Source organism: Pleurodeles waltl, chromosome 2_1, assembly GCF_031143425.1.
Source record: "Pleurodeles waltl isolate 20211129_DDA chromosome 2_1, aPleWal1.hap1.20221129, whole genome shotgun sequence".
Taxonomy (NCBI): domain Eukaryota; kingdom Metazoa; phylum Chordata; class Amphibia; order Caudata; family Salamandridae; genus Pleurodeles; species Pleurodeles waltl.
Genome location: NC_090438.1, coordinates 34,039,348 through 34,054,656, shown reverse-complemented (window position 1 = coordinate 34,054,656; position 15,309 = coordinate 34,039,348). Strand labels below are relative to the sequence as shown.

The window sequence follows — 15,309 nt, the reverse complement described above, 5'->3', positions numbered from 1 at the left end:
GGATGTGAAAGAAGCCTATAGCAATGGAATGGGGTGCCCTACTGGAATCCTTCAAAGCACTGGGCTCTTGATACTAATGTAAGCCCATACAGCCTTCAGATTGATTAAAGATTAGTGTTGCATGCACACACCTACAGTCTGTGAAGCATTGGTCCCTCTCCCTGACATAGACACCACCAAAACACGACAGCAAACGTGACTTTGATGTGGGGGGCACACCATCATCCGGCTCTTTTTATAGATCCATCCCTGCTGGGCACCAACCATAGGACAGTTCCGTAACATAAGGGGGATGCCACATCAGGGGGTGGACTGGCAAGGGTTGTTTAATAACACTTTGACGTTGCACTCATAGTAGACGCCATAACCTTACTAGAACGGACTTATTTGACCTGCAACGTACTATATCAGTGGATATGTCAATATGTAAACGTATTGTTATGTACCATTTATTATATGGTGTTCTTCGCATACAAACAATGATCATGAGTTGATAATGCTATGTGAAATGCAATAAAGGTTGTTGTAAAAAAAAACAAACATCCAAATTGGTTCGCCCAGTTGGCGAACTCTTTAACCCCCTTATATATCCCCGGTAAATGGTACCGGTGGTACCTAGGGCATGGAAGGTAAAGGGGTCACCAGGGCCTAAAACACTGATTGTGCCACCCTGAGTGACCCAAGTAAACAGATGACAGCAGTCCTGAAATTGCACACTGCATGAGCAGTGCAAACTGCTCCAACTTGACTTTGCTCTCACCATGAATGGCAGTCATAGCACTATTTTTAATATATGCCAGTGACCCCTAAGGTAGTCCTGCTGAGCCCAGGAGGCAGGGTGCATTATTTTAAAGATGTTGGCATATAAATGCAAGATTATATGCTTGCATAGTATCGTCTTTCCATTAAAGGCTACTACAGATGTTCAGAGGACCACAGGATTACATGGGCAGGCACCTGGGCAGCCCGAGGTTGCCAGCTCCATTATGGTCCCACTGAAAGATGCCAAATTTGGTATAAACAACTTGTCTCATCAAATCCAACTTGTTCCCCAAGTCGGATTTAATGTGACATGTACCCAGGTGGCCACTTTACAGGTTGCCCACATGCTTGCGCCAGCCTTTCCTGTGCCCTTGGCTGACAGCCTGCAGCTGCTGCAGCCGAGAGAGGAATCAGACCCCCTGCCGGGAGGTGTGAAAACTCCCAGGGGTCAGTAACAAAGGCCTGTCTGGGTGGGAGGTGTCACCTCCCACCCTGACAGAATGGCTAGTGAAGCTGCACATCAAGGTGGTGAGCGTCAAATCCCACACCGCCTCCGATATATAAACAGGGTACCTCCCCAAGGAGGACAAAGCCACCCACTGCCCAGGCACATTTGCAACACAGGCAGACAGAAAGATTAGGCAGTCAGGAGGCGTACACCCCCAGAAGGCTAGTCACACCCCTAAGGTGGGCTACCCGGTTTGTACAGCCAAAGATGGGTTCTGCCATCTTGAAATGTGGCTGAATAGAGGCTTCAGTCGAAAAGGTGCCACCCTCCACAGGCAGTGGTCAAAACAGGTGTAGATTAGCCACTGGCTACCAGCACTTACGCCGCTAACGCCCCTAAATCTAGGATTTAAGGGGCTCCCCTGGCAGCAGAACCTCAGATCTGATCGACTTGCAACAAAGGACAAAGAGGAAACCAGAGTCTGGACCTCAGGACCAGCCCAAAGGAAAAGGCGCCAAAGACTGCGCCTGTCGCTTCCATCCTGTAACTGCACGACTTCAACTCGCCCTGGACCAGAGACCGGTTCCATAAGAAAGAGAACCCCCCTGCCTGCCTAAGGCAGCACTTTAATTCCCTTGGACTAGAGGTACTAGTCCCCTGCAACACGCAGGCAACTTGCACTCTTGGGCCCAAAGAATTACTGTCCATCGGGCCCTCCAAAGGATTGCCTGAAAGTAAATGGCCTAGTGCATTGTGGGCAACATAGTGCGGACCTCCAGCAAATTTCAGGTGGCTACGGTTTTCACCAGGATGTCGAAGTAACCAGAAGCTGAATTTGCTACTGCCAAGGCTTGTTGGTTGCCGGTCGGGATACCACTACCCTTGTGGGACTCCAGCAGGATCTTCAACCTGATGCCTCAGTGGCCCCGTTGTCGAGATTTTGCTTCCCCTTCCTCGCCAGCACTGTCCCAGCAGCCGAACCAGCAGCGTCTGCTCCCATGTTCAACACCAAGGACAGGCAGGACATCTCCGCACCTGGGCCCTACCAACCAGGTAAATTTAATTGATTGTTGGACCTTGTTCATGGGATCTGTACCACTTTACCACACAGTGGTTTTTAATTGAAATCGAACTGCAAGTGACTGCAACGTTATTGACTGCAACTTTTTTGTTTTGCATAAGTGAAATGCACTGATTTATTCTCCATTAAAAAATTCATAACTTCAGTTATACTCATTCGATTGTCTTCATTTTGGTGTCTAAAATTATATTAAAATCTAATTTATTTTTATAAATTGGTGTGGAATTTCTTTTGAGTCTTGTCAATTACTTTTCCTCCATGTTGGTATCTCTAAAATGCTTAACACGTGTTCCTCTAGTAAAGCCTGATTTCTCTGTGCCACACTGCCAGGACTGAGCTAGGGATTTTCTAGTGTGAATCCAAAGGACCTATTTTGGGTAATGTGAAGGTATTGAATAGTGAAGTCTAGCCAGCCTCACTGCATAATACCCCACTTTCCTACGGCCACAATGTGTAGTAATGAAACCAACCTCTGGAGGTCTCTGCAGCTCCAGCTTGGAGTGCTTTTTAATGTTGCTGGGGGGGGGGGGAGGCTACACTCCCTGCAGCCCACCACAACAATTCAAACTGGTTTGTTGGTGCCCCTGCCCCTTCTAGGGGCACCACCAGCAACAAAAAGATTCATTTAAAAATACCCTAGGGCATTATGTTGCCACTGATTTATTTATTTTTAATTACATTTTGGGTGTCCCCGTGCCCACCCAGGACACCCATCTCTTTAGTTTTCATTAGGAGTTGCAGGAGTCGTCCCAGAGTCCACACGGCCCCTGCCAGCTCCTCTGGCGAGATCCAGGCACTCTTTCAGTTTTTAGTGGGTGCCCCACAAGCAGCCTTCTTTGGGGGGGGGGGCTTCAGGGGGAGCCCTACGGCCCCAGCCAGCCCCATACTGGGTGCTGGGAGGAGCCAGCTTTTTAACTTCTCCTGCCTGGGTGAGAGCAACTGTTTTCATTGTGCCCGCCGGGCAAGAGCCAAGTTGTTGTTTACCCAGGTAAGTGCAGGTGAAGTATGCCCACACACTCACAGCCAGAAAACAGCAGTGTACCAGGGGATGGATTCCCTGGGACACTACTAAGGTCTGGCTCCAGTGGGTGGGGGTCCCCGTGGCTGATCATTGGCCTGGGGGATAGGGGACCCACACACGCCACACCTCTTCCTAGATTTTTTTAAAATCTCGAGGAATAGGATCTCTGGGGATTATTCAAGGCTTGGGGAGGGGGGCATGAGCCCCTTTCCCCCCTCAGTTATAATTTATTGGCCCTGGGGGATTGGGTCTCTGGGGCAGGAAGGCTTGGAGAGGGTGGCCGTGCACCCCCTCCCCTTATTTATAATGTTTTGACCCCAGGGGAGGGAGGCCGCGCTCCCTTCTCTTCAAGGGGTTCTTGGGTCTCACAAAGACTTGGGTGGAGGGGCCTCACATTCCCATCCCCTCAAAATGATAATGCCCTGTACCCTGGGCCCCTCGGGGAGATTTTAATAAAAAGCGTAAGACTGTCTTTTTTTGCATATATTACCAGGACAGTAGCTCAGTCCCCAAGTCCTGAGATGGGTGCAATCACATCTTTTTCTCATGTGTGACAGCCACTCAGATCTCATCTTGAGATCTGTCGGCTACATAGATCTTCCACGGCATAAAATAGCAATATTTTTTAAAATCTTAATTTCTCTGAAACTATGGAGTAGAATTACACTAATTCACAAAAAGCACACTTTCCGGACCAAGATCATGCTTTCTGCCAAATTTGGTGTAATTCCGTTCAGTCGTTTTGGCTGTAGATGGGTCTAATTTTCCTAAAGGAAAATGAAAATATATATATGTATTGATTTGCTTAGAACTTTAGTACTATATGACCAATCAGCATGAAAATTGGCATGAGCGTGTTCAGCTCACTCTTGGTATATTTACATTTGTGCTGATTTATCAAGGGATGGACATTTAGAAGGGTGTCCAAAAAGTGTTCATATATTAACTGTGATATTGTTTCATGAACCAGCATGCAACTAGGCAAGTCTTTAGATGTTTAATTATCTGTTGATATGTCATGTTTTATGCAGATCAAAAGGGAGCACATTCAAAGGAGGGTTATAAAATCTTTTATATGGAGTTACTTTCATGCCTTATCGCAAAGTTTGGCAGGTGCTTGCATTCAGCTTACTCTCAATCAAGGAGGGGCAGAGTTAAGTGGGGGCATCATTTACAAACAATGTTGGCGTTGATTAATAAACAGACATGATATTTGATAAGTGGTTGGCAAGTTGAACCCAGTGCAGTTTCAGGCAAATTTGACAAAAGGTCATAGTTAAATTGGGTTGAAAAATTATTTAATTTGCTAATTTCTTTGTGGTCCAGTTATGGTCTTTTCTACAATTTGGTGGAACCTTAGTGTAAGGAAATGCCTCCTTGGCATGGTTACCCCCTGACTTTTTGCCTTTGCTGATGCTATGTTTTGAATTGAAAGTGTTCTGAGGCCTGCTAACCAGGCCCCAGCACCAGTGTTCTTTCCCTAACCTGTACTTTTGATTCCACAATTGGCACACCCTGGCACCCAGGTAAGTCCCTTGTAACTGGTACCCCTGGTACCAAGGGCCCTGATGCCAGGGAAGGTCTCTAAGGGCTGCAGCATGTCTTATGCCACCCTGGGGACCCCTCACTCAGCACAGACACACTGCTTGCCAGCTTGTGTGTGCTGGTGAGAACAAAACGAGTAAGTCGACATGGCACTCCCCTCAGGGTGCCATGCCAACCTCACACTGCCTTTTGCAGTATAGATGTCACCCCTCTAGTAGGCCTTACAGCCCTAAGGCAGGGTGCACTATACCATAGGTGAGGGCACCAGTGCATGAGCACTATGCCCCTACAGTGTCTAAGCCAAACCTTAGACATTGTAAGTGCAGGGTAGCCATAAGAGTATATGGTCTGGGAGTCTGTCAAACACAGACTCCACAGCACCATAATGGCTACACTGAAAACTGGGAAGTTTGGTATCAAACTTCTCAGCACAATAAATGCACACTGATGCCAGTGTGCATTTTATTGTAAAATACACCCCAGAGGGCACCTTAGAGGTGCCCCCTGAAACCTAATCCAACTACCCGTGTAGGCTGACTGGTTCTAGCAGCCTGCCACACTCGAGACATGTTGCTGGCCACATGGGGAGAGTGCCTTTGTCACTCTGTGGCCTGTAACAAAGCCTGCACTGGGTGGAGATGCTATCACCTCCCCCAGGCAGGAGCTGTAAAACCTGGCGGTGAGCCTCAAAGGCTTACCCCCTTTGTTCCAGCACCGCAGGGCACTCCAGCTAGTGGAGTTGCCCGCCCCCTCCGGCCACGGCCCCACTTTTGGCGGCAAGGCCGGAGGAGATAATGAGAATAACAAGGAGGAGTCACTGGCCAGTCAGGACAGCCCCTAAGGTGTCCTAAGCTGAAGTGACTCTAACTTTTAGAAATCCTCCATCTTGCAGATGGAGGATTCCCCCAATAGGGATAGGAATGTGACCCCCTCCCCTTGGGAGGAGGCACAAAGAGGGTGTACCCACCCTCAGGGCTAGTAGCCATTGGCTACTAACCCCCCAGACCTAAACACGCCCTTAAATTTAGTATTTAAGGGCTTCCCTGAACCTAAGAATTTAGATTCCTGCAACTTACCGAAGAAGAAGACTGCTGAGCTGAAAACCCCTGCAGAAGAAGAAAGAAGACACCAACTGCTTTGGCCCCAGTCCTACCGGCCTGTCTCCTGCCTTCTAAAGAAACCTGCTCCAGCGACGCTTTCTCCAGGACCAGCGACCTCTGAATCCTCAGAGGACTGCCCTGCTTCCAAGAGACCAAGAAACTCCTGAGAACAGCGGCCCTGTTCAACAAAGACTGCAACTTTGTATCCAGAGGAGCAGATTTAAAGACCCCTGCAATCCCCGCAAGAAGCGTGAGACTTGTAACACTGCACCCGTCGACCCCCGACTCGACTGGTGGAGAAACAACACCTCAGGGAGGACCCTCCGGCGACTCCGAGACTGTGAGTAACCAAAGTTGTCCCCCCTGAGCCCCCACAGTGACGCCTGCAGAGGGAATCCCGAGGCTCCCCCTGACCGCGACTGCCTGACTCTAAAATCCCGACGGCTGGAAAAGACCCTGCACCCGCAGCCCCCAGCACCTGAAGGATCGGAACTTCAGTGCAGGAGTGACCCCCAGGAGGCCCTCTCCCTTGCCCAGGTGGTGGCTACCCCGAGGAGCCCCCCCCTTGCCTGCCTGCACCGCTGAAGAGACCCCTTGGTCTCTCATTGAAATCCATTGGAAACCCAATGCTTGTTTGCACACTGCACCCGGCCGCCCCCGCGCTGCTGAGGGTGTACTTTTTGTGTGGACTTGTGCATAGCAGACACTGAAAATCGCGACGGGTGCAACTGCACCCGTCGCACCCTTTCCACTCCGCCGGTTCCATTCGGAGCCGGCATCCTCGTGGAAGGGGGTTTCCCGCTGGGCTGGCGGGCGGCCTTCTGGCGGTCGCCCGCCAGCCCAGCGGGAAACTCAGAATTACCGCGGCGGTCTTTTGACCGCACAGCGGTATTCTGACGGCGGTACTTTGGCGGGCGGTCTCCGCCGCCCGCCAAAGTCAGAATGAGGCCCATAGTGTGTTTACCTTAACCTTACTATAAAGCACTTCAAGCTAATCTACTAACAAGGGGTACCCTTTCAAGAGTAGGGGTGCAGAAGTTGTCCTTTGCTAACCTACCGCGTATGGCCAACCCCCAATGCGCGCACGGTCTTTAAACATGCGTAGCACGGGTTGGCTGTAGGGCCTGGCCTGTAGCCTGGGAGGGTATTACATTTATAGACTCAAAATACAAAAAACAGGAGTTACAAGCTAGTTTGTCCAATTGGGGGCCTCTAGTTTTAAATGTAGACCCATGGAAAGTCTGCAAACCTGTCTTCAAGGACTGTCCGCACCCTAATGGTCCAGCTAAGTCCATCTTTTAATCCTGCCAAGATCACTGACCTATTACTATAATGCTCATTTCCTGAACTCTACTGAACAGACTTACTCCAAAATAATCAGAAGCACTTCTCTGATAGGGTTTCTTTCATTCCAAGATGCCTATAATTACCTTAAGGTTTTCTTTTTGTAGCAGATAGGAAAGTTTCCTTTCAGAGTTAAAATATGAACTGATGTTTTTAGACCACCCCATCAGGTGAACCCACCACCCCCTGATGGGTTTGCAAGCACCTCAAAATATCACAAGTAAGCTAAACATGGTAACTGTCTGCCAAGCTTTGTGGAAATCTGTAAAAGTGTGCCAATGTTACTAGCGAATCTGCAATTTTTTTACCTCACCTTTTAACTTTCTTCCACCTTCTCATATCTGCATGAAACCAGTCCGGAGAGTCCGGACCTTTAATTGGATGCAGGACTCTGAGATTCCAGGCAGATTCGTTAGGGACCCAGTCATTAGCACATGAAGTTGGCTTAGCCCCCCCACTTCTAACTTTACCTTCCCTGCCTTTGATGGATCTGCATGAAACTTACCATATCCACCAATTATTACATTATTTGTTAAAAATGTATCAAACGATAACATCGTTTTTGGCGAATTAACACATTTTTCACCCCCTTTTAAAGGAGGACCACCTTGACAAATCTGCACAAACCTGCAAAAGTACAAGGAATAAGCTAAATACACTAAGCATCTGCTGCCTTTCATGCACCTTCGCCAAACAGCACTAAAGTTATGGGCTAATTAACGATGCAGCTTCACTATCATCTAAGTAGCTCTAAAAGTTAACCTCTTCATGTCCAAATCAAACACCTCTTCAAGAACGATTTTCTTGAGAAACTACTGAATTTATTTACCCCAAACCAACAAAAGCACAACCCTTGAGTAAAGTGTGTGGTAATCTGGCATGGGGGGATATGTCTGCATTGGTATATGCATAGGATACAGGGAAATGTGGCATGGGGGTGTATATGTTGGTTAAGGTATGGGATATGTGGCACTCTGGGATGAAGTTGTATGTTGGGTTGCCACAATAGGAGATGTGTAGTAGTCTGACCTTGCAGTGTGGTAGAGGGGTGTAGTATCCTGTTCTGGTGTAGGGTGTATGTTTGTATTGGTGAGGGCATGAGATGTATTGTAATCTGGAAAGAGGGTGTATGTTGTGTTGGCAGGAACAGGGGATGTGTGCTCTGTGCCTGAGAGTATATGTCAGTGCTACGTGTTAGCAATGAGCAGAGTATGATGAAATCTGATTGGGGTGAGTGTGGTAAGGTGGCTGTCAGTGATAAGATATTGCAGTGTGGGACCGGACTACCCTCTGGTGTCCCACCAGACCTGTCTCTGTGCACCAGAGTGTGCCTTAGATCATTGGTGTGAAGACGCCTGCAGTTGTCACTACTAAAGGGGGGAGGGGTAAAGCCCACCCTCCTCCGACAAAGCTATTGTTGCTCAAATGTGAATTTACCCAGAAAAAACAAAGATGAGCGGCATTTGGCAAAACAGGAACAGTTTGTTTAATTAAACATTACGGCAGGAGAACAGTTACAGACCAGGGTCTGAGGACTGTCACAAGGTCCAATTGATCGTCGCAGTGTTTTGTACATTTCTCTGAGTACCATGAAACAATTTAAACACTCCTTTTTTGGGTGAAGAATGTGAGCAGTTGTCTTGGAGTCGTAAATTAGGTCCTGATAACAAATGCAAATGGGCCTCGACTTTGTGGGAACGCAATGAGGGCCAGGGGATAACGTGTCCTAACAACATGTGGCATCTGGCTTGATGGTGTTTTGGGAATGTGCGGGCTCCTCTGGCCATGTGTGTTTTATTGGGGCAAATCTCCTGGGATCATTGTGGTACCGATCTGTGGGACTGATCTGAGTTTCCTCTTCGCTTGTTTGTCTCCCGGCTACGTCCCAACCCACCAGTGACCTGTCAATCAGTAACCTTAGGTCTAGGTCTCCGAGCCTGCCTGACCACGTACTTTTGAGTCGTGGTTGACAGAGTTGATGATCGGTGAATTCGACAAAAGTGATGCAATTCCGTTTTTACATGTGAACAGACCATGGTGTGCATAGGCATTGATTTTTCCAATATTAACACTGTGATCATGGCTGTTGATAAACCAAGATTCCAAGGGCAACAGAAGAGCAGTCATCTATTGTTGACCCCGCCCTCCCCATGATATCAATGTTCTCCTGTTTTAACCACAATTTGTTCCTCATTAGCCTCCTATTTGTTGCTGAGAGATTAAGATGAAGGCAGGGAGTGGTTAACTTGAGATGAACACGGGCTGTGATTGGTCCCTTTATAATTTCTGGTACCAGAGCTAATAAGGCCACGCCAGGGGTAGTAAGGCACTGCAGGAGGGGCTAGGGCAGAGGTCTTCAAACTGGGGGGGCGGGCCCCCCTTGGGGGGGCCTCAAGTAATCCCAGGGGGGGCGCCAAACTCTGGCCAAAATAAATATTATACAGATAACATGCCTTTGTTTTAAGCAGAAGCATGTTATTTTAGTTTTAAAAAGGTAACAGTACTTAACTGCAATGTTTAAATAGGCTTAGACCTATTTAAACATTGCCATCTTTCTAAAATAATTGTGAAAAATTCTGAGGGGGACCCAATGATTTTTATTTTTCAACTGGGGGGGCGCGGCATTAAAACGTTTGAAGACCACTGGGCTAGGGTAACGCCTACCTCTAATGGACATCCATGCCTTTTGATTGGACGTGGTGGTGAGTGTGTTACACATTGAAGAGAGTGAAAGAGTGATGGTGACCCCTTGCGAACCTCTCTCCACCCTCTTCTCTCCCCCACAGGTCTGGATCCACTTCTTCTTCACTGCCCTCTTCTGCGCCATCTTCTTTTACGCTGTGGAAGCTTTCCTGCGGCTGAGACCCTCCGGAGGAGTCCGGTAAGGAGAAGAGAGGTTTCCTCCTCATGCGAGATATTGCAGATTCCTGCAGAGATTCTGGTTTTGGAGGTACCCATGGGAGCATGAAGGGTGGGGTCTGGTCTTCTGTCTTGTGGGCAGGTCTGGCATTTGGCCTTGTGGTTAGGTCCTACCATCCATTGTGTGCCTGGGTGCAGGCTTCTGGTGGCTCCGGCCTTCTGTCTTGTGGGTGAGTCCAACCTACTATCTTGTGGGTGAGTTTGTCCTAGTATATTACAGATGAGCGAGGCCTACTGTATTGTGGGTGGGTCCAGCCTACCGTCTTGTGGGTGGGTCCGACCTACTGTCTCGTGGCTGAGTTTGTCCTAGTAACTTATAGATGAGCCAGGCCTACTGTAATGTGGGTGGGTGCGGCCTACTGTCTTGCGAGTGTGTCTAGCCTTATGTCTTGCAGGTGGGTCTGGCCTTCTGATGATTGGACCTTCTCTCTTGTGAATTAATCTGTCCTGTCTTCTGGGTGGGTCTGGCCTTTGATCTTGTGGTTGGGCCCAGCCTTTGATCTTGTGGTTGGGCCCAGCCTTTGATCTTGTGGGTGGGCCCAGCCTTTGATCTTGTGGGTGGGCCCAGCCTTTGATCTTGTGGGTGGGCCCAGCCTTTGATCTTGTGGGTGGGCCCAGCCTTTGATCTTGTGGGTTGAGCCCAACTTTCTGTCTTTCCTCCCCCTTGAGCCATTGGTGGGTGCCTGTGTTATTGCTGCTGCCAGTCCTGGGATTGTGTGGGAGCCAGGCTGTGTCTGTAGCAGTCCCTTGCTTCTTGACATTCCTGTGCTACCTTGAGGTATCTCCTGGTACTCTATGGCCCACTTGCAGCAGGTCTGTCTCTGACCCTCAGGTTGGTATGTATAGACCTGTGTTTGGATGAAGTACTCCCCTGTCTGGAGCTGCTGTGAATGCACCTCTAATGAAGTCCAATATCAGGAAATCCAAGAATGTGCAGACTCCGATATTTACTTAATAAAAAAGAAAGGTAACTCATTGAAAACAGTGCAGAGAAACCTGGCCTCACCTTACAGCAGAGCTATCACATAGGTCACTCCTATAGAGGTTCTTCAATGCCAGAACCTTGTTGTTCTGTCCAGTGGGGGATGTATCCGGCCAGATGTGCGAGCCCATTTTACAGTGGTAAACGTTCTGAACTTGAGTTTGTGACTGCCAAAAAGGTTTTTCATATGTATCAGTCCTCTTATAGGAGTCGGTAATAATAGCTTAATTTCTAAAGCGCGCGGTTATTCAGACTGGATTATCCCAGCGCTACCCAGCCAAAAAGTAGAGTCTACCCCCCATTCCCCACAGTCTAAGACAAATAGCATTACAGTTGTTTAAAAAAACATGACTTGAGTTTTTTTGAGTAAGCCTTTACCGACTCCTAAAATGGAATTGTGACGGGATACGATCTGATATTTAGTAGGGTTGTTTTTGGGGATCCCTTAAAAATACAGAATCTGCGTCCTGTGTGTCAATCGAGTTGCAAACCATTGAAAAGTTACTGACTGCTCCCCCCCCCCCCCACCAAGTTGGGCTTCTGACTCATTATAAAAAGGAAGGGTCCCCTGTGGACCACTTCTCCTTTGTGAACTGTTGAAAAGTTTCTGGGGGAGTGGGCATTGGTCCAGGGGGCCACTGCCAACTATCAGAATTGTTTTATTTGTTTTCAATAACAGCCTCTGTTTCTTTTCCTTTAAATTGGATTGCTTTAAAAAATCTTCATTTAAATTCAGTCACTGACCCTTACAGACCACCATCCCTGTGATTGTATCCAATGGGATTAAATTGCAATGTGCAGCCTACCTAATGGATATTTAATTGGGTAGTTTGGTTTGCAACTCACTCTGAATTCTACAAACCATCCTATTAGTGCCAAAATTTATACTGGTCACAAATTGTGACCAGTTTTTGCGACCAATAAAACGATGCATCTGGCCCATAATTATTTAATTGTTAAGGTGTGATCATTTCTAGCCCCTTGCAGCACTTCTCTTTGAAGGACGAGTGCCCACAAATATCAAAAATCCGCTGACGAGGCGCTACAGTGCAGGTGGGCGAGCCAAGAGAGGCTTGATCCCGGCTCGTGTTCTGTACATGCCTCTTGCTTATTTAGTTCATCCATCCTACACTGAGGTGTATATTGTTGATAAATTTGTATTAAGTTGGGGGAAGCCTTTAACTCACTGCTTAACTTGAGTCGGTGGTTTCCATTGCTCAGCACTTAGTTGCCAACACCAGCACTTATGAAAGATGCCACATGGTGGTGCTGTTTCTGTAGTTTAAAGAGGAGCAAAACAACACTTGTTCATCAATTCAGTATATATTAAAAAAAACTAATACCAACCGTCCAAGCCATTCTTAAAGTTTTGGGGGCCTCGAACAGTCCGAATAGTCACACTTGTAGCCGTGTGAAGGTTGGTGGTTGTGAGGTGCTGTGACTGGCAGTGCTGGCAAAGGCAATGGGTAGCACAAGCTGCTGAGGTCTCCTGATGAGGGCCCTGGAACATATTATTGTTTATTTTTATTTATTAATTTTACAAAATATGCACTGCTTTAACTTATGTTTTTTCTGTGGAAGGAAGATCCTGGTTTTTCTGGCATTCATCACACTTAGTTTCCCAAACTCTTTTCCAGAAAGTTTCTGAATTAGTGTCAAATTGATTTGATATGTGATTTCTAGAGATTGTAGTTAATTTTGTTGTAAATATTGCACTAATTTATCTCCTGAAATACACTGTGCCCAAGCTGTGAACGTGGTGTGGTGACCCGGGGGGAGGTTTGCGGCTTAGTGTTTTAGTGGTTATGTTTTTTTAATGTTTTTTTTTAATATGTTTACTGTCTGACCACTGCATGATTGGCACTATGATTACTTTGTACATTTGTTTCACCTTGATCCTATAAAGCATATTCATGATTTGTGCAAAACAAGAGGAAAAGTGTCCTCTACTCACTAATTGACAGCATACAGTACGTAATGTCCTCATGAGCACATAGGGCTGTTCTTATTAAGAAAGGATGCTGCCTCATAGACGGTCTCCTTCTCTACTGCTTTTATAGCCCAATGCCCTTGCTTTCTCTGACCCTCCCCTTCCTTTCTCTGCCCCTCCCATTCCATTCTAATTGGTGCAAGAACTTTCTCACACATTCTTGCCCCTCCCTCTACAGTATTGTCCCTCCGCCCCTTACAAAACTCCAGGTCCTGCCCCTTTCTCCTCACCAACAGTCCATGACTTTGTTGGCGTTCTGATGTTGGCTGCTATTTCCCTCTTGTAGTAATTATTCCTGCTCCCCGAAACCTGCCTGTTCTCCCGTCCAAAGTAAGTGAGTTTGCTCTCTCTATTCTGGAACAGTAAACACAGCTTTTTTTTTTTTTTTGGTTTGCTACAGCTTAGTGCTCTGTCTTTTAAAAAAAAAAAAAAAAAAAAAAAAAAATTCTTATGGTGATTGCCTGTCCTCCCACCGTAGAGGTCTCTGACACGTCTCCGTCAGAAGATTGGTTCTGGGAGTACCCTACATTCATCTCATCACTTTACACTTCTCCATCTGGAGACTGGTTCTAGGGGTACCCTACATTCACTTCATCACATAACACTTCTCCATCCGGAGATTGGTTCTGAGGGTGCTCTACATTCATCTCATCACTTTACACTTCTCCATCTGGAGACTGGTTCTAGGGGTACCCTACATTCACTTCATCACATAACACTTCTCCATCCGGAGATTGGTTCTGAGGGTGCTCTACATTCATCTCATCACTTTACACTTCTCCATCTGGAGACTGGTTCTAGGGGTACCCTACATTCACTTCATCACATAACACTTCTCCATCCAGAGATTGGTTCTGAGGGTGCTCTACATTCACCTCATCACTTTACACTTCTCTAGCCTGAGATTGATTCTTGGGGTACCCTACATTCACCTCATCACATTACACTTCTCTAGCCTGAGATTGGTTCTTGGGGTACCCTCCATTCACCTCATCACTTTAGCACTTCTCCACCCTGAGGTTGGTTCTGAGGGTACCCGTAGGAAAGTACCCTCTTTTTGGCATGGTTACCCCCATTTTCTGCCTGATGTCAGTATCTTTGACTGTGTTCACTGGGATCCTGCTAACCAGGACCCCAGTGATTATGCTCTCTCTCCTCTAAATTGCGTCACTGCATACTGGTAACCCAGTATTGGCATACTGGTGCCCCCTTATAAGTCCCTAGTATGTGGTACCTAAGTACCCAGGGCATTGGGGTTCCAGGGGATCCCTATGGGCTGCAGCATTTCTTTTGCCACCCATAGGGAGCCCATGCAAAGGCTTCTGCAGGACTGCCATTGCAGCCTGCGTGAAAAGGTGCATGCACCCTTTCACTGCCATTTACTGCCAGGTCACTTATAAATCACCCCTATTGCAGGCCTTCCAGCTGTGAAGGCTAGGTGCAGAGTACCTGTGTGAGGGCATCCTTGCACTAGCAGAGGTGTCCCCATGACCTCCGGGACCATTTTACCAAACTTTGTGAGTGCAGGGACGCCATTTTATGCGTGTTCTGTGCATAGGCCACTACCTATGTACAGCTACATAATGGTAACGCCGAACATAGGCGTGTTTGGTATCAAACATGTTGGAATCATACCCTGAGGCTTTTGCAAGCATTGGTTGTATGATTCCATGCACTCTGGGGGCTCCTTAGAGGAACCCCAGTATTGCCATTACAGCCTTCTGAGGTTTTCCAGGCAGCCTCAGCTGCTGCCACCTCACAGACAGGTTTCTGCCCTCCTGTTACTTGAGCAGCTCAACTGGAGAAAGGCCGAACAAAGGATTTCCTTCGGGAGAGGGGTGTTTCACCCTCTCCCTTTGGAAATAGGTGTTACAGGTATGGGAGGGATAGACTCCCAGAGCCTCTTGAAATGCTTTGAAGGGCACAGATGGTGCCCTCCTTGCATAATCCAGTCTACACCAGTCCAGGGACCCCCAGGCCCTGCTCTGGTGCAAAACTGGACAAAGGAAAGGGCAGTGACCACTCCCTTGTCCATCACCACCCCAGGGGTGGTGCCCAGAGCTCCTCCAGAGGTCTACATTCACCTCATCACATTACACTAAACAGCCAATACCATG

The 15,309-nt window shown here is 47.6% G+C and overlaps 1 protein-coding gene across 1 annotated transcript in view; it reads left to right on the top strand.

Annotated features, from left to right (window-relative positions):
- Positions 1-15,309, top strand: part of LOC138258267 (G-protein coupled receptor 143-like) — a 97,255-nt gene that overhangs the window by 49,383 nt on the left and 32,563 nt on the right. Inside the window, exon 5 of the mRNA XM_069205929.1 lies at positions 10,088-10,182. Coding sequence (XP_069062030.1) covers positions 10,088-10,182 — 95 coding nt within the window. The remainder of the gene's footprint in view (positions 1-10,087; positions 10,183-15,309) is intronic.